The 19,333-nt window shown below is 51.5% G+C and overlaps 9 protein-coding genes across 9 annotated transcripts; 5 read left to right on the top strand and 4 right to left on the bottom strand.

Moving 5' to 3' along the window:
- Positions 1-618: 618 nt before the first annotated feature.
- PC9H_001537 (uncharacterized protein) lies at positions 619-1,331 on the bottom strand (the record flags this gene model as incomplete). Its single annotated transcript, XM_036771187.1, has 5 exons — positions 619-645; positions 706-1,035; positions 1,089-1,112; positions 1,167-1,208; positions 1,266-1,331. 5 exons carry the CDS (start codon positions 1,329-1,331, stop codon positions 619-621), a joined length of 489 nt encoding a protein of 162 aa, XP_036637032.1.
- Positions 1,332-2,396: 1,065 nt separating this feature from the next.
- Positions 2,397-3,085, bottom strand: PC9H_001536 (uncharacterized protein; the record flags this gene model as incomplete). The annotated part of the gene is made up of 3 exons (XM_036771186.1): positions 2,397-2,692; positions 2,748-2,918; positions 2,977-3,085. The coding sequence occupies 3 exons, from the start codon at positions 3,083-3,085 to the stop codon at positions 2,397-2,399; spliced, it is 576 nt and encodes a 191-aa protein (XP_036637031.1).
- Positions 3,086-3,815: 730 nt separating this feature from the next.
- On the top strand, positions 3,816-4,857 carry PC9H_001535 (uncharacterized protein; the record flags this gene model as incomplete). The annotated part of the gene is made up of 4 exons (XM_036771185.1): positions 3,816-3,916; positions 3,972-4,023; positions 4,078-4,437; positions 4,492-4,857. 4 exons carry the CDS (start codon positions 3,816-3,818, stop codon positions 4,855-4,857), a joined length of 879 nt encoding a protein of 292 aa, XP_036637030.1.
- Positions 4,858-6,256: 1,399 nt separating this feature from the next.
- On the top strand, positions 6,257-6,771 carry PC9H_001534 (uncharacterized protein; the record flags this gene model as incomplete). The annotated part of the gene is made up of 2 exons (XM_036771184.1): positions 6,257-6,667; positions 6,739-6,771. The coding sequence occupies 2 exons, from the start codon at positions 6,257-6,259 to the stop codon at positions 6,769-6,771; spliced, it is 444 nt and encodes a 147-aa protein (XP_036637029.1).
- A 342-nt stretch (positions 6,772-7,113) lies between these two features.
- Positions 7,114-9,133, bottom strand: PC9H_001533 (uncharacterized protein; the record flags this gene model as incomplete). The annotated part of the gene is made up of 8 exons (XM_036771183.1): positions 7,114-7,161; positions 7,224-7,260; positions 7,339-7,514; positions 7,567-7,586; positions 7,656-7,931; positions 7,992-8,677; positions 8,733-8,862; positions 8,914-9,133. The coding sequence occupies 8 exons, from the start codon at positions 9,131-9,133 to the stop codon at positions 7,114-7,116; spliced, it is 1,593 nt and encodes a 530-aa protein (XP_036637028.1).
- An 893-nt stretch (positions 9,134-10,026) lies between these two features.
- On the top strand, positions 10,027-11,502 carry PC9H_001532 (uncharacterized protein; the record flags this gene model as incomplete). Its single annotated transcript, XM_036771182.1, has 2 exons — positions 10,027-10,296; positions 11,110-11,502. The coding sequence occupies 2 exons, from the start codon at positions 10,027-10,029 to the stop codon at positions 11,500-11,502; spliced, it is 663 nt and encodes a 220-aa protein (XP_036637027.1).
- Positions 11,503-11,553: 51 nt separating this feature from the next.
- On the top strand, positions 11,554-15,007 carry PC9H_001531 (uncharacterized protein; the record flags this gene model as incomplete). The annotated part of the gene is made up of 4 exons (XM_036771181.1): positions 11,554-13,485; positions 13,726-13,861; positions 13,914-14,009; positions 14,070-15,007. The coding sequence occupies 4 exons, from the start codon at positions 11,554-11,556 to the stop codon at positions 15,005-15,007; spliced, it is 3,102 nt and encodes a 1,033-aa protein (XP_036637026.1).
- A 460-nt stretch (positions 15,008-15,467) lies between these two features.
- Positions 15,468-15,951, bottom strand: PC9H_001530 (uncharacterized protein; the record flags this gene model as incomplete). The annotated part of the gene is made up of 3 exons (XM_036771180.1): positions 15,468-15,497; positions 15,551-15,838; positions 15,919-15,951. The coding sequence occupies 3 exons, from the start codon at positions 15,949-15,951 to the stop codon at positions 15,468-15,470; spliced, it is 351 nt and encodes a 116-aa protein (XP_036637025.1).
- A 905-nt stretch (positions 15,952-16,856) lies between these two features.
- Positions 16,857-18,994, top strand: PC9H_001529 (uncharacterized protein; the record flags this gene model as incomplete). The annotated part of the gene is made up of 11 exons (XM_036771179.1): positions 16,857-17,046; positions 17,098-17,227; positions 17,288-17,476; positions 17,531-17,660; positions 17,907-18,038; positions 18,094-18,257; positions 18,307-18,329; positions 18,391-18,472; positions 18,529-18,654; positions 18,708-18,851; positions 18,904-18,994. The coding sequence occupies 11 exons, from the start codon at positions 16,857-16,859 to the stop codon at positions 18,992-18,994; spliced, it is 1,401 nt and encodes a 466-aa protein (XP_036637024.1).
- Between the last annotated feature and the right edge of the window lie 339 nt (positions 18,995-19,333).

Here is a 19,333-nt window from a genome sequence, read left to right as displayed (position 1 = left end):
TGCGCTTCTCGGAGAGACTGCCACTGAAGGTGAACAAGGGAGAGAACTGGCCTCGTTGGCGATACCCCAACGCTTGGGATGCCGCTTTTGTACCACGGTAACTTACTGTGCCGTATGATGGGACACCGGCTGATACGGGTATTTTTGCAGCGATGGCCGGCTTTGAGTGTATTCTCACCCTTGCCAGTCATTCGCTTTGGGATATAGAACCCAATTACCCTAGCCCACTCCGCAAATTCCCACCCGTTCGCCTTGGGGCATCGGTGGAGTTGGATGAGCTTCATGCTATTCAGAGTTCGTGGCTCGTTACATTCGCAATCCAGGAGATGAAATGGACTCCCGTTCATGTGCCTTAGCAGCGAGCTTCTTGCGAAGAGGGAAGGAGCGATGGGGCTGTATTGAAGCAGTACAGACAACTGAAGAGACTAACATAACAATAAAAATTGGAGAGGAAGGAGTGGTGTTGAAGAAAGTGGCATCCGCTGCGGCTGTGGGTGGGTGGATGGGTGTACATGCAACAAGGTCCGTAGTCAAAGCAGATATTAACACTTTGGTCCCGTTGACGATGGTTTTAGCAACGGTTCCAAAATCGAAAATCGAGAATCAGTCGCTCAATGCTCATTCATCGCGTCTCCAATCGGCCGCCTGGATTGTTCGTTGTGAGTATGGTCTGCAGCTGTCATGGTGAATAGATGATGTACTTACGACTCCCGATAAGGCTTCAGGGTCTCGCCTCCAATCAGCAGCAACACCCGACATTGCTTCGGGGTCACGTCTCCAGTCTGCAGCTACTCCTGACATCGCTTCTGGATCACGTCTCCAATCGGCCGCTACACCTGACATCGCCTCGGGCTCCCTTCTCCAGTCTGCAGCAACTCCTGAGAGGGCCTCAGGCTCCCTTCTCCAGTCAGCAGCTACTCCAGACATCGCTTCGGGGTCACGTCTCCAGTCCGCTGCGACGCCTGACATAGCCTCGGGCTCGCGCCTCCAGTCAGCGGCCACTCCCGACATAGCTTCACGCTTCCAATCTGGTCGCTACAACAACTCTCTAAATTTTCAGATGCGAACGACACCATAGGAAGACTCACGTATGCCTCTCGTTTCATATCAGCCTACACCGTACGAGTCAATTCCCTCAATTCCCTTCATTCTAGCTTTCGGCGTACCGTGTCTCTTGCTTCCGCTTCCCTGCGCTTTACTTCGGGCGACTAGAATCTCGGCGTTAGCGTCGCTTGAAAGATATCGATCGAGAATGAATAACATACCCCAGCGGGCGCAGCCAGCGCTGTGGAGGCTAATGCAATAGTAGCGAATATCAAGCTCAATTTCATAGTGAGGGAGTGATAGAGGGTGGGGGTAAAAGCGTGGTATCATGGCCCGTCCCAGGCTATTTATGCAGTAACAAATGTTCCTCGGGACCTAGGCCGACTGACCCATCGATTTGGAGTCTCCTCCGTTAAGGTGTACTGTCCACCCAATCGGAGCTTGGCGAAGAAGTTCTGCCTCTGCGCAGTTTGAGAGACCATTGCAATGTTGGTTCCTGTTTTTCAATCATCAACTACAGACTTCTCACACTCATTCTTCGTTTCCTCTCGACACTTAACTGAGATGCGATAAATTTTACGGTCAATGTAATTCAGCCTCTGATGCATGATGTGCTTGCTTGCGTTTTCCGACCCGATCGCCCCTTGTTGTCGCCGGTTTGCTGTATGGAAGGGCGATGGAGATTGCCCTTTTTCTCTGCCCCTGGTCTGTTATTAGAACCCAGGATCCCACATGGATGTAAGTGCGATCCAGAATGCTGCCCAACACCGTTGTTGCAACTGACGAGCGTCTTGCATGCTTCTTGATCCTCTTCTTCCGAGCGACAGTGACACCGCCATCTCACACAGAGACATTTGATATCCCAGCGCCCGCTGAACTGTCTCCCACCATGAGAGCGGGGCATGTGGGTGTTGCTAATAAGCGCGAATTCCTCATTGTCATCCACGACGGATATGGGAATTGTATTTGTGGCTGGTTGATATATCCGGTTAGCTCCATCTCTCCCAATAGAACCCACCCGCCAATTTAAGCGTCGAAGATGTTGCATAACGCCCAGCAATACAAGACAAGCCCAAAACCTCGATGGTTGTTTACTAGTTGCAGTTTCAAGCCCCTACCATTGATGATCTATTGACGATACGAGATACTAATCAGTTAGTCTAATGCTCGATAACTACGAAAATCATTTGATGAATGTGATCCATCATGGCATCAACGAAGTTCAGATCTTCCCCCTTCAATGATTCACGACATGAGAATTGCAGAGCACACACGTGTAGCCAAATATTGCACAAGCTCTCTCAAGCTCTATATGGTAGTATCCCACAATGAACTCTATTTGGTATTCGCCTTCAAGAACGTACTCCGGCGGGAAAACTGAGATAAGCGGGAGGGAGGCTTGTGATGTTGGCACTGAGTCGAGGTCGGGTCTTGGCATCGGTTTCACTGGAATTGCCAGCCACCGCCGGGTGCAGTCCTCCGTGATGTACAGTCGATACAGTGGACCCGCTCTTCGGTTCCGAATGCTTGGGGCACCATTTCGAGAGCCGAGTTTGACCCCTATGCCCAAGCAAGTCTGAAGGCTCTCCCAGTAAGAAAGTTGGCCGTGGAAAGCGTTCAACGTCACGCATATCTGGAGATTTCACATCTGGGGAAATGATATAAATCAACATAAGCTCAACAAGCCGATGCCGGCCACCCACCTGTCGATGCCGAAGGGGAGGGAGGCTGAGCCCCACTGCCAGCAGCGTATGATCTAAAGGGATTACGAAAGTAGTCTGAAGGGAACTTGCGAAGCCGTCGAGTAGCGCTGGTCGGGTCACGATAGAGCACGAGGTACATAATGGTGAAGCATAGCAAGACAGCAAATATACCTGAAAGCAGACCATCAGTCAATCAACAGTCAACTCCACGACAATGAGGACACCGTACATATCAAGGCTATATCTGCTCCTCGAAGCTTGCTACCGCCAGAACGAAATGCTGTCTCCGAAGTAGCGCTGATTGCCGTGTCTTTGTCCTGACGAGGTAAGAGTGCCATCGGAAATGCGGGAATGAGATTGATGAGGGTCCAGCCCAAGGAAGTAATGCTTCGTGGTGAAAGAGTGGTGGAAGAGAAGAACGAAGACACGAAGTTATGGACAGAACTCGCAAGAGTCAGGACGTCAGCCCCTTGAAGGAAGTCAGCCTCGTCCAGACGGCGTCAATAGGAGTCGGTCGCCGTCATCCACCGCCGGCCGTGTATACAATACCGTACACAACCAGCGCAAGACAAGGGGTATGGTAAAGTACGGAGATAACACCGGGCCCGATAAGACTGGGGCTTGTGACCACCGTATACTGGGTGTTGCTCACGCTTCATGTAATTAATGCGGGCACTTCGAATATGCCGAGAATGTTGGCGTCCAACAGAGAAGTCACTTGCTTTGACAGATGGTCCATTCACCCGATTTTCGCGAGACATTGAAGCTGCGTGAGGCTTGGAAGTAAACTTCAGTGCGCGGACGTTGAAATTGACTGCCCTGCACTAACCTTTAACTGGCATATTACCCTCATCGACCACCTTAACAGAACTGAATGCCCTCCTATCAACAGATCACATACCGAGTGTTGGCTCGCCGTGCGGTCGGTGCCAGAGAAGGCATTCAACTGGGAAGATTCCTATTCGGACAAATGACGCCATTTTCGCGAGAAATTGAACCTGCGTGAAGCTTGGAGATCAACCTTAGCCTCTGTTCCACCCACATTGATCATCGCCACACCGAAACTCGATGACCTCCCCATCAACTAATACGCTCGATCATATTGTTCATTTAAGCCATCCCGGGGCACTTGATGAAACGATCAGCCGCTTTCGGGAGCTAGGCTTCAAGTATAGTTACTGTATCCTGATTGAAAAGTGCGCTGATTCGTCGCTTGATTGCTAGCGTGATACCAGGTGGCACGCATGCGGATGGGTTGACCAGCAACGCATTGGTGGTAAACTGCCATCCTATTGTTAGCCCCCGCCTATTGTTCACCCAAAAAGTGCAGATATTCGAAGACGGAACGTACCTGGAGCTACTGAATTTCGTGAAGCCCGCTGCGTCGTACCCCGCCGGCTCACCGGAGCGAGCGAAGAGGGATTCACACCCATGGGCACCCAAGAACCCGGGATGGATCGACTTCGCCTTCCTTGGCACGGGCGAAGACAAACATAGCGGTGGTACCGGGGTGATTTCGGAAATAATCAACGCGCGAAGCAAGGATGTGCGATATCTGGGCGAAGTGGCGGGTGGGCGGGAAACACCTGCAGGAAAGATCCTGAAGTGGCTGATTACGAGCCCGGCCAAGCAACATGGTCGAGGAGTTTTGCCCTTTTTCTGTGGTGACGTTACGCCGAGGGAATGGAGGGTAAGTGATTCGGCCTCGATGAATCTGCAGTTAGCTGATCCCGGCTACCATCAGGTTCCAGTTACGCAAGAAAACACTGCCCACCCAAATACAGCGAGAGGCGTAGCCTATATAGTCTTGCTCGTGTCCAGCGACAACTTGGCACTGTTGTCCCGTCAAGTCACAACGATCATCGGAGCACCTGCGAACCATGTGGACGACGAACTATCCTGGTCCTTAGAAACCATCAGAAGCACACGTCCTGCGGGGCACCTGCGTCTTCGCTCACCGAAAACTGAAGAAGAGCAGAGTTTCCTGGATTCGAACATTGATGCAAATGTGGGGATATACGAGGTAGGCATATGGGTCGATGCAGGCAAAAGTAAAGAACCGGCATCATTGCCTCATACGAGGATCGTGTGGCAGTCAATCATAAACTGATGAAGGATGGGCGTGGAATGTAGAACAAGTACTCTACAGCACTATCTGGGAGTGGACATTAGATTCTCCCGCCACACATGTCTATCAAGAATTCTCACCCATCATGTTACATGTCCATTGCGAGCCTCTAAGCTCGAAGCTCCGGGTCTGGAAAATAAACCCTCGATCTCATGGCTGGTGGCCCACAGCACGCCGGCGTCCCTGTATTGGATTGTAAGAAATAACATAAAAATAGTTGATGTTCATATTGCGTTCATATGGTCAGCTAACGCATGCGCTTGAAGAACGTGGGCCACTTACATCACTACTCCTTCCAGTATTTCCCGAAAATCCCTCTTCCACAACGACTGAACTGGTGTAATGAGGCCCAGATCTAGAGACTTGATGCCCTCCTAGTTAGTATGTGATGGTTTTCCGCTCATTTCTAAGAGTAGATTAACCGGAGAACAATCTACCAATGACTTGGTCATTCTGGGTAGTAAAACGAGGATCCAAAAGACAATACTCACGATGCTGCGACGTTCCGCGGAAGTGCTAGTCACGAAACCCGCTGGCATCGCGTCTGATGCTCACAGAGGTCCATCAGCTACAGAGTCTAGCCGTACGCCGTTCTGGGATTGTTACTCGCGCACACGCTGTACGAAATCGCGCCGCATTTGCAGTAGCTCGAGCTGAGCCTGGAGGAGCCTGGTTACCCATAGAAGTTCGTTGTTGTAGGCTCGACGGGCCATAAAAAACATCGTCGCAGGTTCTCGGTGTCTGGAGCTGTTCGTCTTCAAAAACGGACACCTGCAAAACAGCAAAGGAAATCGAACTACACTTCGTCCAAGTTTGTGTCAGGTTGTCATTGTGAAAGATCTATTCTCGCGCCAGACGGATTTCTGTGGCATTCGCACGTGATCGCTTTACCCCCTTTCAGCCCCTAGCAGAAAAAGACGCCTATTCACTCTCACTTCGCGGTAACCAGGACGGTGATTTGGGGCTCGCATGCATGTGTCGCTTGTGTAAACCATGAACATACCTGACCCAGTGTCGGCCAACTTCTGTGTTTTGGTGCCCGAGATTCCATATTCGTGCTCTGAGGCGGAGGTAGCTATGTAGTTCATTCCGGAATAACATCGACTACTGGGCTCCACAAACTCATGCAAAGCTTCGTTGGTTTCACTTTCACAATAAGCGGGTTTCCTTCACCGGATTTTCACTCATGAGATATTGCTAGAACTTTCGAAGCGTCGGCAGTGCAGAACGTGCCGGTCAGGCTAGCACAGGTCATATGCAAGCGAAAGAAGTGACGGCTTTCTATGGCCTTCGCGTACATCGTTCAACACTATAAAGGTCGAGCTAGATGGATCAGAAAGTCAAGACATCGACACAGTCTTGCAAACCATCACTTACAGCAATGAAGTTCGCCACATCTCTCTTCGCCTGTGCCGCCCTTCTTGCCGCCCAGTTCACTGCGGCCGTCACTGTATCATTCGATGAGGCTTACGACGATGCCGGAGCCTCTCTAACCTCTGTTGCATGTTCCGACGGCCCTAACGGCCTCATTACCCGCACCGGCGCGCAAACATTCGGAGCGCTCCCCAAATTCCCGTTCATCGGAGGAGCAGCAGCCGTCGCTGGATGGAATTCCGCGCAATGCGGCACTTGCTGGGAGCTTTCGTTCAACGGCAAGACAATCAATGTCTTAGCTGTTGATCATACCAACAACGGATTCAATATCGCGTTGAGCGCCATGAACACGCTGACGAACAACCAAGCTGTTCAGCTCGGCCGAATCGACGCTGGGGTACGGCAGGTCGCATCATCCGTATGTGGGCTATGAGTAAGTAGATTCATTGTAGAGATGTTCTGCTTTCATCCCTAACATCTTATTTGTAGATCACTTCAGTAATGCTCGGACTAGTGCAATGATTAATCTTACTGGCATGTAATGGACTCGATTAATGGACTTTAGCGAGGCGATGCGAAATATCACATATCACCATTCTTTGCTGTTTTGCTACTTGGCTACCTTTCGTGCCACACACCGTACTCGTGCAAGGGAAAGGTATAATATTGTGCCGACATGTTGCCATTGCAGCGAAGTGCTTCGATGTCAGGAATTGCCCCGAGGGGCATTACTGACGCCGATATGGGGGTTTCATCCCCATCGTTCCTCTGAAGACCTGCATGCTAAGTTGGCAAAAAGTTCTCCCTTCCATAATATTGGCAAAATTAGAAAGCAAAGAAGGCCATATCGATGGTCAAAATGAATTAATGAAGACTCAATGGAACGTTCGTCGTCCAGCGAGTGATTAAATCCTACAAAGACCAAGATGTATCAGGAGACGTACTATGACATGACCGTATACATATGCACCTACCAGGGCGGCTTCGGCTTGATCATATGGGACCATATGCCTAGATGAAAGTGAGCGTAAGTTTGTGGGATGTGAATGACGTGTACGCTAGTGCGAAAGGAGGAAGGGGAAAACTTACCCTGCTTCAAATACGGTCACGAAGGTTACGTTACCTGCGGTAAAGCCAGAACCGCCTGCACTCCTCGCCTCGCCGGCCTGCTTTCCGGTAGACTTTAAGATCCATGGAACTGGCTTCGTGGCGGCGAATTCGCTATTGAATTTACTATCCAGCAACTCAACCCATCTTTCATTACCCTGTGGCAACTGCCTAAGCATTCAACTCAATATGAAATAAATCCAGACCCACAATAAAGTTGCACATGGCGTCTATAGGATTAATACACCATCATTAGCTTTCATCTGGGCCGAGGAAGAAAGTCGACAGAGGGGAATCACCAGCGTTGCCTGCGTAGACAAGGAGCCTCACTCCGTCATTGACGAGATCCGTCAAGAGAAGGGCACTATTGTGCATGCCGTCGCCTCGTCTAGTGAATGCCTGGTTGACTTCCTTGCTGTACGTCTCGTATCGAAGAGATGGGTGGACACCGAGTTCGACCTTGACCACAGGCTCGTTCATGTATCTTTCAATCCAGTCCATTTGTCTGTAGCAAAGTTGCCCGTCCTTCGAGCGGTCACACTTGGCACGAACGTCATAAGGATTAAGTCCAGATTCTGTTGTCAAGACACTCGTTGAATGCAGGGGTTTTGTGAGTAGAGCTAGGTGACACGCACTCATTAAGGGAGCAAAGAGCTGCGTGTTGCAGTATAATTGAGCAGGGACACAGGTGAACCTCGAATTGAACTGGTAGCAGCTCTTGATAAGACGTTGACAGGTTGGGATCTTCGATCGGAGAGACTGGCATTCAGGCCCATTGGGGTCGCTGTACACAGGATATGGCCCGTCGCACAGGTAGTCCGCGACAGAACCCATCTGAGTATACGGGTCCGTGAGGCCGTTCGCTAGGATAATCGATGCAAGGTTGATCCGTCGCACACCCTCAGTGACACGCGCGTGACTGAGCTGCTTATTCTGTTCGTGGATTACCCTAGCAATATTTGGGGCATACGTGCCGCCATAGCTTTCCGCGGCAAGATGGAATGGCAGATTCGCATACTCCGGGAACTGGTACAGGAATAATTCAAGGAATGCATAGACATCTTTCCCAGCTGCGGGGCTGTTGTCCACTGTGGGCCCATCGTCGGCATAGGAGAAGCCGACGTTGACCGGTTGATCGAGGAAGATGATGTTGGCGTCGGTGTTCCAGCTATTGGGGTTGTAGGTCGTGTTGCGACCAGAGTCGGCGATCGAGCATGGCCCTAGTTCAAGCAACAGTCCAGTGGTGGAGCTACCGCCAGGACCTCCATTCAGCCATAAGATAAGTGGTGCCGTCTTCGGAGAATTACGCGCTTCGAAGAACCTGTATCGCCGTCAGTGTATAAAGATCTCTGGAGGCGGCGGCGAAGAAAGCGCACCAGAAAAAGAGATGCTTTCCCTCAGCTATGTCAAGGTAGCCCGAATATTGCTGGACCGAAGGATCGCAAAGCTTGGGCTCAGTGACGCGTAGCTGATAATCGTCGAACTTCGGATGCGAAACGAGTTCATCTGTTTCCGGTTGGTCAATCTAGACGATAAAGTTTCAAAATAAAAGTGTACATAAGAACCCACTCTCCTTGATGTACTCCTTTCCAACATGCGTCCACTTCTCTCCTTCATGCTTTCCTGCCAAGATTACGCCCTTGAGCTGCGACGACGCGTCCGCCAGAGACTGCTTGTTCCATGATGGGTGTGAATTATTGAATATCACTTGCTCTTGTGCGAATACCAGGGCAACCAGGAGGCTTGCTTGGAGGAGATGGTATCTGAACCCCATCATTCGGCGAGAGCCCTGGCGAGAGCCCTGGACTGGCCCGTTTTGGAAAGAGGTCCATAAGCTTACATAAGGCCAAGATTTACTTCCAAGTACGACTCTGCACTAGAGAAGGTATCGTACCGATCTGTATAGTACCAACGGTAACGAATAACGTGTTCCTCGTTTCGTCGCTTACTTAAATACCTGTAACCCATAACAGCACTGTTGTTGCATGAGTTCTGCACCTACATTTCGCACTAAAAATGGGTACAATTGCCAATTTTCTCAGCCTCCGGGTCTTTTCTGACGATACTCAAGGCATTATGGGTTGATTTTGCCAAATGCAGTCCACTTCTGTTAGTACCATACAGATCGGTACAGTATTGGACGTCGGGTGTCCATGTTAGGTGTCGAATCTCTAAGCCAATTATGAAAGTTATCAACTGTATCATCTACTCCTTACGTGTATAGTAGCCTCGCAGACGTAGCGATATTCAGCGATCCAAAGCGCGTTTCGTGATCGCCATTGGTGCATCGCTTTCAGAATGTTGTCAGTCTGTCGTCAATAATACACGTCGCTTTGTGCGTATTTACCGTTCTGCAGACCGCAAAGAATAATTTGACTACGTAGTACGGTAGGTTCTGTCGGGCTCTGCTCTGCTCTGCCCTATCGACTCCACCAACTTCACTGCATACACTAAGCCACACTGCTATACCCTCCATCTAACAGCATATCAAAACATTCACCACACCCTTCTCTCCGTCATTCACTGACAAAGATAGCCCTCCGTTTGACATCCTCCCCGGGCAAACACATAACAAACCATGTCGCCAAAAGGTGTAAAAGCCCCCATCCCCGCTAAGGATACCCTAGTCAACCACAGTCGGCTACTCCAAATCAAACTCCTTTACAAACAATGTTCAGCTTCAAATCAGCGATTTTCGTCGCCATAGCTCTTGCAGCTCTTACGGCTGCCACACCGACCGCGTCGATGGCGCGTCGGAACACACCAGCCAGCTCATGCTCTACTAGTTCCCTCGCGTGTTTCCAGAACAGCGGCACCGCCAAAGACGCCGGAATTGCGTCTCTGATTGCTACTCTGGGCATCGACGTCGGGGACATCGATGGCTTAATTGGAGCAACCTGCAGCCCCATCACCGGCATCGGTGCTGGTGGATGCATCATGGTAAGCTTCAAGATTCAATCACTGCTAGAAAATGGCAATCACTGACATGCGGTGTTTCAACGTAGCTCTGCCAAGGCGCTCTGCTGCGATAATAACACTTTCAGTAAGAGATTGTGGCGAACTGCATTGCACAGCATGGCTAATGACTGGATTGTCTTGCAGAGGGTGTGGTCGCTTTGGGCTGTGTCCCTGTGGACCTCAACCTTTAAATCATCCAAGTATGAAATGGACAAGGAGGGTGATATAGGGTAACGTTGGCGTTTCTCGATCAAGAATGAGATAGCGTACATGCACAATCTGTTTGCCATGTCAGTTGTAGTTTGTGACTTACCTGTGAACCCTCAGGATTTATGCGACCCTCTGATCCGAAAGTTTGAAGTTCGACTGATTGCTCTCTCCCAACGATTCTAGATACACGCCGCTGCTCAACTGTGCATGTTTTAGCGAGCCATTGAGACATACATACAACCCATCTTCTTCTGAAGTCCAAATGTTGGTGTGTAGTTGATCAACAGGGATTCCTTGTACAAACGTCAGCCAGAATCAAACGGTTGGCCAAATCACCTACATTCTTAGCAAATTATGCATCAATTCATCCCGCGCTGTGTATCTGATGCTGGAATCATGATATATGCTTTGGGAAATTTGGAGTGGGATCATCATTCTGTCTCCAGCGGCGAGTCAAAGTCTCCGAGTGCAACTACTAAGTGAAGAAAGCAATTTGCTGCTCACTCTTCCACCGACCACCACGTCGCTCAGTAACTTCATTCCCCTTCGTCCCTCTTCGTCCCCGGCTCAACATTTCTTGAATAGCATGCACTCCTCTCGGGCCCCGCCATTCGATTCCACGGTTGGGCGCCGGATGGCGAATTCAGGCCTTTTCTAGATGCAGTTCCATCATTTGCCAAACTCAAGCTCCGTTCACTTCGAAAGGCTTCAGCAGGGACACGATTCAAGAAGAAAGAAGAGATTCAGGATTCGCTGGTGCGCGCACGTTTGCCAACGGCCGGTGCGGCGATGGTTCCGGGAATCTCCAGCAGGCTGGTTCCACCATTCCGGCGAACTCCAGCAACTCCGAGCTCCGGGCCCCGGAACGGGACAGAACTCTCACCTCGACTCTTACTATCAACGACATATCTCTCGGAACGGGCCCTGGGAGATTTGGAGTCGGGCCACGCCTTCTCGAAGTGCGCAGAGTCAGCATAAGCTCGAAAGCTGCAGGTTCGATTCCCCTTTATCTCTTGACCACCAACTCCCATGTCATCCGCCTCATCGTCGTCCTCTTCGTCCTCGCTTTCCTCCCGCCTTTCCACCGTGTCCTCGACGTCGTTCTCCTCGACGTTCTCTGATGCCTCTTTGTATCATATTGGGCTGGCAGCAGTGCCCTCGCCTTCAGTCTCGCCGCCTCCGCCTCACCACCACCACCATCACAGACACAGGAAAGCCATCTCAGCCGAAGGTGGCGATAAGGTAGTAGGCGTGGAGGATCAAATCACTGTACAATCTACAAAGGAGCCAAGAAAACCTTCCAAGACCCACAGCTTTTTCGCGTCCCCTTTCTCGCCAACGCCGACACCAACGCCCCCGCCCCCGCCCCCGCCCCCGCCTCCACCACTGCCCGAAGTAGTTCAGCCCTCTCCCAAACGCAGCCTGACTGCGTCGTTTTTCGCTGCTACACCGCAGCCAGAGATTGAGACGCCTTCGCCGATCAGCACGCCCGGCTACACCATCCCCAAGCACAAACCGCGGACATCTCTATCGCAAATCCCGCTATCCAGGCTTTTCCCTTCGAGATATAGATCCGACCCGCAAGCTGTAGCCCTTGATGCGCACCTGGCGTTCTCTAATCCTACGTCATCCCCCGCCGGCCGACGAGAATTTCTCTCGCTCGACACGGCTCCCGAGCTCGATGATTCCACCTTGCCGAATCCTCACTCGCCAACGTTCTCCCCACATCACCTTCACCCCACCCATTATTCGTCTTCACGGTCGATATCGCCCGTCACGCCGTCATCGCCTTTGTCGCGGCAGTTCTCGCTCTCGTCCAGCGAAGAGAGTGATAATGGACATGACCAATTGGGCATTACGCTTCCCTCGCCAAGCCAAGGCGGCAGAGCACTGGCCGACGCCGAAGAGACTGAGACGGAGAGGACACCCAGGCCAGGTCATTTGGAGAGTCCCTTCGCGCATCACTCACGCCCCACAAAACCACCCCCCGAACGTCTGTCCAGGCACCCTGGCATCACCAATGTGAAATCAGCCGTGCCAGCAGTAACGCCGCCTCCGCCGATAAGCAATCAGGAGGTGGAGGATGATCTTGATGGAGTTTTGAGTCCGGGGTCTGTCATTCGTTCGCCCCTCCCTATCACCTCGCCCCTCCCACACACATCTTCCCCGACACCGGACGATGAAGCAATCCAACTGACGCTTGTTAAGCCGCTTGGGCAGGGCGCGTTTTCAGCCGTGTGGTTAGCGGTAGACGAGTCTCGGGTGGGGCTGGTCGACGCTGCGCGGGCGAAGACCGAGCTGGTGCGCCGGGAAAGCGGGAGATTGAAGCGGAATTGGAGCGGGCGTAGTTCGAGGAAGGAGGCCCTGAGCAGAAATGGAAGTGGGAGGAGTACGAACAAGGGTAGCCTGAAGAGGAGGAAGAAGTATCCCGGCTTAGGCGTCGATGTGGAGGAACCTGGTGGTGGCCTGGCGCGCTCGGATTCAGGTCGGTCGACTATCAGTGTGGCGTCGTCGATAAACTCGATCGCTTCCCTTACGTCTACGACATCGCTCGCGTCCTTTGACTCTTGTGCCACCAGGATGTCGGACGAGGTACTGGGGGATATATTGAGGGTGAAGCTGGGGAAGGGTGGCGTTTGTGGGGTGCGGCCGATGGGGGACGCTGCATTTTATGAGAGCTATCAGAGCGGAGACGGGAAATTGCAGCATGGTGGAGATGACGTTAGGGAGAAGGAGATCAAGATAGGGACGGCGACTGGGCAGGCTGTAGGGCTGGGCATAAGCGTTGGCGAGGCGCTGGATGACCCCCCACGGTCCATGCATGAATACAAAGGATACATTCGGCAGGCGCAGACGAGATTGGTCGCTGTGAAGATGACGCCTTTGCCACGCCGTGGGGTAGAGGAAAAGGAGCGAGAGCGGATGAGCGTTAGCTTCGTGAGAGAGGTGGAGGTGCTGAAGGTGAGTCTGACTTGATTTAGGCTTCTGGGGTTATATACTTCGGTGGACAGCGGGCGCTGGATACGCCATGCCCACTGCACTCGAGCCTAAGGGCAGGAGGGCGTGTGCCTAGGAACAGGAGCCCCTTCATCCCTTTGCTGATCTCATTTCTTGAGCGCGCGAAGGCGGGCTGCTCGGGCCTTTGCATTGTTTCCTTTGACGACGATCACTGCTTGGAGCTAACCGCGTCTTTGTTTGCAGCACATATCTCATCCGAATATCACACCTCTACTCTCGCATCTGACTACCCCCACGCATCACGTCCTCGTTCTGCCGTACCTCCCCGGCGGCGATTTACTGGGCCTGGTGAATACAGAGGAAGCTCATGCTGTGTTACGTGAGTATTCTTTGTTCTTTGTTTGGCGTGATGAGACTTACAAAGTGTGTAGTCGAATCTGTGTTGAAGGAGATGTTCTACGAGCTGTGTAAAGCAGTTGCATGGATGCATAGCGTTGGGTTGGTGCATCGTGATATCAAGTTGGAAAGTAAGTTGATTCTGAACTGGTCGTTCACTCGATACTGATGCATCATACCTCAATCTGTAGATATTCTTCTTGCAACTTCCGCATTCTCTTCCCCTAACCCAGCATCACCGCCCACGCTTGCATCCCTCCCATCGCCTCTCATCCTCCTCACCGATTTCGGTTTATCGCGTTTTATCGATCCCGCGAACCCGTTATTGACCACACGCTGTGGGAGCGAGGCGTATGCCGCGCCCGAGCTAGTGATGAGTGGGGGGAGGGGAAGTGTCGCTAGCAAACCCCTGCGGTTCAAGATCAGTGGGCACGATAGCAGCATGCACGAAGTCCATGAATATGATGGCGAGAATGAGGGCGGATATGATGCGAGGGAGACGGATGCGTGGGCGTGCGGTGTAGTGCTATTTGCGCTGGTTTGTAGGAGGCTGCCGTTTGGGGAGGGGGCGATGGGGATCCGGGGGGAGAGGGAGGAGGGGAACGGAGGGGTTGCAGATCGGCGGAGGTGGTTAATGAAGATTGCGAAAGGGGACTACTCGTGGCCGGAGCATCATGAACATAGTCGTGTTATCGCCACCGACCATGAGGAGCGAGAGTTGCGGGGTATGGACTTGGTGAGGAGCGAGGGAGCGAAGCGGGTCGTCGGCCGACTTTTGGTTCGGGATCCGTCCAAACGGTTGAGCATTGGGGAGCTGATGCGTGTTGAGGAGGAGTGGGTTAGCCCAGTCGATCGCGGGGGAGACGAAGATATGGAAGGCGACGGGACTATAACCACTTTTGATTCCGCTGGGGGACCGTATGCTGGTGGCCATGTGGTGGCGCTGCCTGCTCGCGCTGCCAAGCCGGATACGCCGTTAACCTTTGGCGTGGAGCTTCCGGATGATCAGGATCAGGATGGGCAGGATGCCGATGCGGAGGATGAGGAGGATGGTGGGGAGGAAGAGGATGATGGGTGGTTGATCACGGAGCCGCCGAGAGATAGCATCGTCTGTCGGGAAGTCGTCTAATCGGGCGCGTGCAGCACGCCATCCTCAAGCATCAATGCATCAAGCTCAAGCCTCGAGGCCTCTTGTATTTCTTGGATCTCCCCGACCCTCTGGTATTCTGTCACACAAACTTCCAGTAAGCGAATTGTATGTACATACACGCACACGCAAGCGAGGCGTGGACAGTGTACCCTGCAGATCTGTTTCTATCGCCGCACATTCGAATTCCCCCGGCGACCCTGCGATTCGGCGAGTCGCCTTACATGTATGTTTGGTGCATATGTTCATTATATCATCGCCATGTATTCTGTACCATGTTGTACACGTACAATGATGTAGCGTCCATTATGTATCCCTTCATGTTCTTGTATGTTCTGTTCATGATGTATTTAGACGCAGTACATAGACATAGCAATTTAATGTAGGAATTACAATTTCTTTGGCTTCGCCAACGACATCGAATTCGAACTGCTCACGATTCTCACTCGAAGCGGAATACTTCCTCCAACTCCTAAGCCCCTGATTAGTATTCAGGGGTCCAAAATCTAGAGGTCCTCGGCGTACCGTCCACCAAGGGACATCTTTCCCGCTTCCCTTGGCACCCTCGATGAAGCTTTCCTGCATCCCATCCGTGACCTTCCACCACCTCATCGTCTCCTCGTCCTCAGCAACAATCTTCATATCCCCTTCGTAGTCTGTCCCTGTGTATTTGAATGTCGCGATAAGGAGGTGGAGGGGCGGGTAGTAGTGGATCGAGTAGTCTGTGATGTTGCTGCGCTTTAGGGGGGCGAGGACGCCGGGCCAGACATTGGCGTGGATGGCCTTGTATTCTGCTTCTGCTTCTGGTTTCAGCTTTCATGACGGATGTCGATTGTGGATGTGACAGGAAGTCAGTGCGACTGGGGGCCGGGGAGGGAAGCACAGGATCTCACTTTTATGATTTGGCAAACTCTTTTGGAGGACATTTTGGTGGCAGAAAGAGATATGTCTGGCCTTTACTTTGGAGTTAATGCTTTTATTTCGAGCCAGCGGCCCGGGCACGGGGCGCGTCCCAGCGCTTAAACCATAAGTTACTATCTTCCATGATATTTGCTATTTCTCACTAACCAACCCCTTCGGTCAAGCTCTCTAGTGCTCGACTTCTCGAAGAATTTTTCCGTTGAGCCTGGAATAGGATCAGACTATCATGATTTTCTACAATCTCTGCGAAGGTATTGTTCCGAGGTAGCACTACCTTTGGGAAATGTTTCCTCGAGCTACGCCACAACTGTGGATCGACTTCGCCATTGCGTGCCTGATCCGCTAGCCACAAGCTAGACCTGATCCATGAGTCTTTGTACCATCCACGGACATGGGAGTATGCTCCCAAGAGCTCCGACTCGTGGATTTCAAAATTACCAGACTCGAAAGTACATCTCAGCTATTCCACTCATACGCCTCCCAGGAATCGTCATTGGTGCACGTACGATCCGGGTGTCAAAACAATCTCAAGTTAGACCAGCGAAAGGGTGTGAAATCCCCACACTAACAGTTCATTCCAGTATATCGCTCTTCGAATGATAACCTTTTCGCAACTGCGCATGCTCGTCTATGCTAGTACCTGCAAAAGGTACTGATAGCACGATTGTGGGCAAGCTGTGAGTATATTCCTACAGAGTCCTATCGGTCGCTGATCGGTGTCTTTGTTTCAATTCACTTCTCATGTTCACATCCTTCCTAGTTGGCTAATGAACATCCTGGCACGGGTTTCACCTTCCCATGTATACAGCGAACTCCGTGCCGCTCTCATCCTGGAGTGTATACAGGTCCATACCTGCGGGTCCAGTCGCAATATAAGTGAGAAGGGGATGAGTCCCTCGGCTCCATTCTCATGGCCTTCTCGGTAAACACAGTCGCCCTTCTTGCCCTCGTTTTCCTGTTGTCGGCATACCTCAAGCGTCGGACAACTAAGCGTCCGCCGCTTCCTCCTGGCCCTCCAGCGGACCCATTCATCGGTCACCTTCGCATCATGCCCTCTGACCAACAAGAGCTTGTGTTCCACGAATGGGCGAAGACATATGGTATGTTCGCCGTCCTAATAGATCGTATTAATTGAAAAGAACCCCTTGAAGGCGATGTGATGCACCTCAAAGTCTTCGGGCATGATATAATTGTGCTAGACAGCGTCCAGGCTGCAACTGAACTCCTCGAGAAAAGAAGTGCACTTTACAGCGACAGACCAAATTTCACTGTCTATACGACGTACGCTCTGCTTACACTCTACACTACCTTCTCGCCCACTCACTGAACACTACCCATTAGTATGGGTTGGGATCATAATGTGGCGTTCTTCCCGTACGGTCGCCGTTTCCGAAAGCACCGCAAGCTCCTACAGTCGTACCTCTCCCAGCAATTCACTGTCAAGTTCCGGCCTATACAGGAATTTAATGCCCGCTATTTAGCTAAAGGGCTTGTGGAGAATACAAGAGACTTCAAGTATTATATCAGCAGGTATGCGTGTAAAATTATAAAAGAGCAGACGTTCGCTTACTGGTCCTCTACTAGATACACCATTTCCGTGATAATGCGCATCGCATATGGCCACCAGATTCTGTCCGATGATGATGAATACATGCCACTAGTGGAAAACGTGGCCTACGCACAAAACAACGGCGGCCCTCCGGGAGGGACCATAGTTGATTATTTCCCTATCCGCATGTCGATTTCTCCTCTGTTGATCATATATATACTCACCGACGCATACTTAGTACAACACTTCCCTTCGTGGTTCCCAGGGACTCACTACGTAACATTCGCTCGGGAATGGAGGTGGGCGATTGACAAGTTGTGCACCGTGCCATTCGAGAATGTGAAGAAGCAGATGGCGAGCACTAACCTACCATCCTACCATCCCTTGACCGCCTGCTTACGCGTCTCCTAGGCCGAAGGTACCGCGGAGCGATCGTTCCTCCGCACACAGATGGAGTCCATGTCCGGAAAGGACCTTACCGACGAAGATATCCAAGACCTCAAAGGATCTGCAGGCGTCCTCTTCGCTGCTGGCTTTGATACGGTAGGTCTTTTCTTTGACGCTCCCTCGATGTCGGCGGAAACAATCCCTGCCCCAGACTTCCTCTAGTCTCGAAACGTTTGTCCTGGCTCTACTCCATCACCCCGATGTGCAGAAGAGAGGACAGGAAGAGTTCGATCGTGTTATTGGGGATCGCCTCCCGACCTTCGAGGACTATGATGCGCTGCCATATGCTGGGCGTGTCACAATGGAAGTATTAAGGTACTCCACGCCCCTACATTAATCTAGTCCGCAAACTCACATCCTATAGATGGCACCCATCCGCGCCCCTTGGTGAATAGTCATAATGCGATGAACTTACTGTCAAGGTGACTAAAGTGGCTCCCGACGCTAGGCGTACCCCACCGTGCGATGGAAGATGATATATACAGAGGTATGTTTATTCCAAAGGGAGCCATTATTATTCCAAACGCCAAGTATATCTTTTCATCCTCTCTATCAGCGGTAAACGCTGCTGATTCGCATTTACCAGGGGTATGAACTTGGATGGGAACGTATACACCAAGCCAACGGAGTTCAACCCTGATCGTTTCTTGCGCAAGTCTGAAGGAGGGAACGAAGAGCCTCCACCGGTTGCCACATTCGGGTTTGGGCGAAGGTAACCTTTCGATCCCAAAAGCAAATCATTCAAGGATTCTCATGAGTCCACAGGATATGCCCAGGACGACACCTTGCAGCCACGAATCTATGGATCGCTGTCGCCACCATATTTGCCACAGTCAACATAACTAAGGCTAAGGATGAAGGTGGGAATGAAATCACGCCAGAAATTATATTTGAGTCTGGAGTGACTAGGTACGTAGAGTACAGTACAGTGGTGTTTGCACGTCCTGACTCACTCCGGCAGCCGTCCCAAGGCATTTTCATGCAACATCGTGCCTAGGTCGGAGAAGATGATCCGTATTGTAGCCAGCGAGTCTAAAAACCCGTCCATGTAGTCATTTTTAAAGATGCAGTCCTTATCCCACTTTCACTCTTACTCCCCATCGAGAGGTCGACTCCACTCCTTGGTCGTTCAACTAGCTTTGGGAAACCTCTTCACGGACTCCGGCAGGTTCATCCGGGCCTACCTTACGAGATATGTCTCATAAGTACTCAATGCGTTCTGAGTCACCTCCGTCGTACAATCGAGGCGCACATCCTATACACTTACTGGCACTCAGACGCGCTAGGCTGAACACCCTAATCCCCGATGCGTCGGCGACACACCTATTTCGATCCATAGTACAACTACGTGCACATAGACCAGTGGAGTCCATCAACGAGTACGTTTCCTT

The sequence above is a fragment of the Pleurotus ostreatus genome (assembly GCF_014466165.1).
Source record: "Pleurotus ostreatus strain PC9 chromosome Unknown scaffold_1, whole genome shotgun sequence".
Taxonomy (NCBI): Eukaryota; Fungi; Basidiomycota; class Agaricomycetes; order Agaricales; family Pleurotaceae; genus Pleurotus; species Pleurotus ostreatus.
Note: the sequence above shows the minus strand (reverse complement) of the source record. Positions and strands in the feature narration are given on the sequence as shown.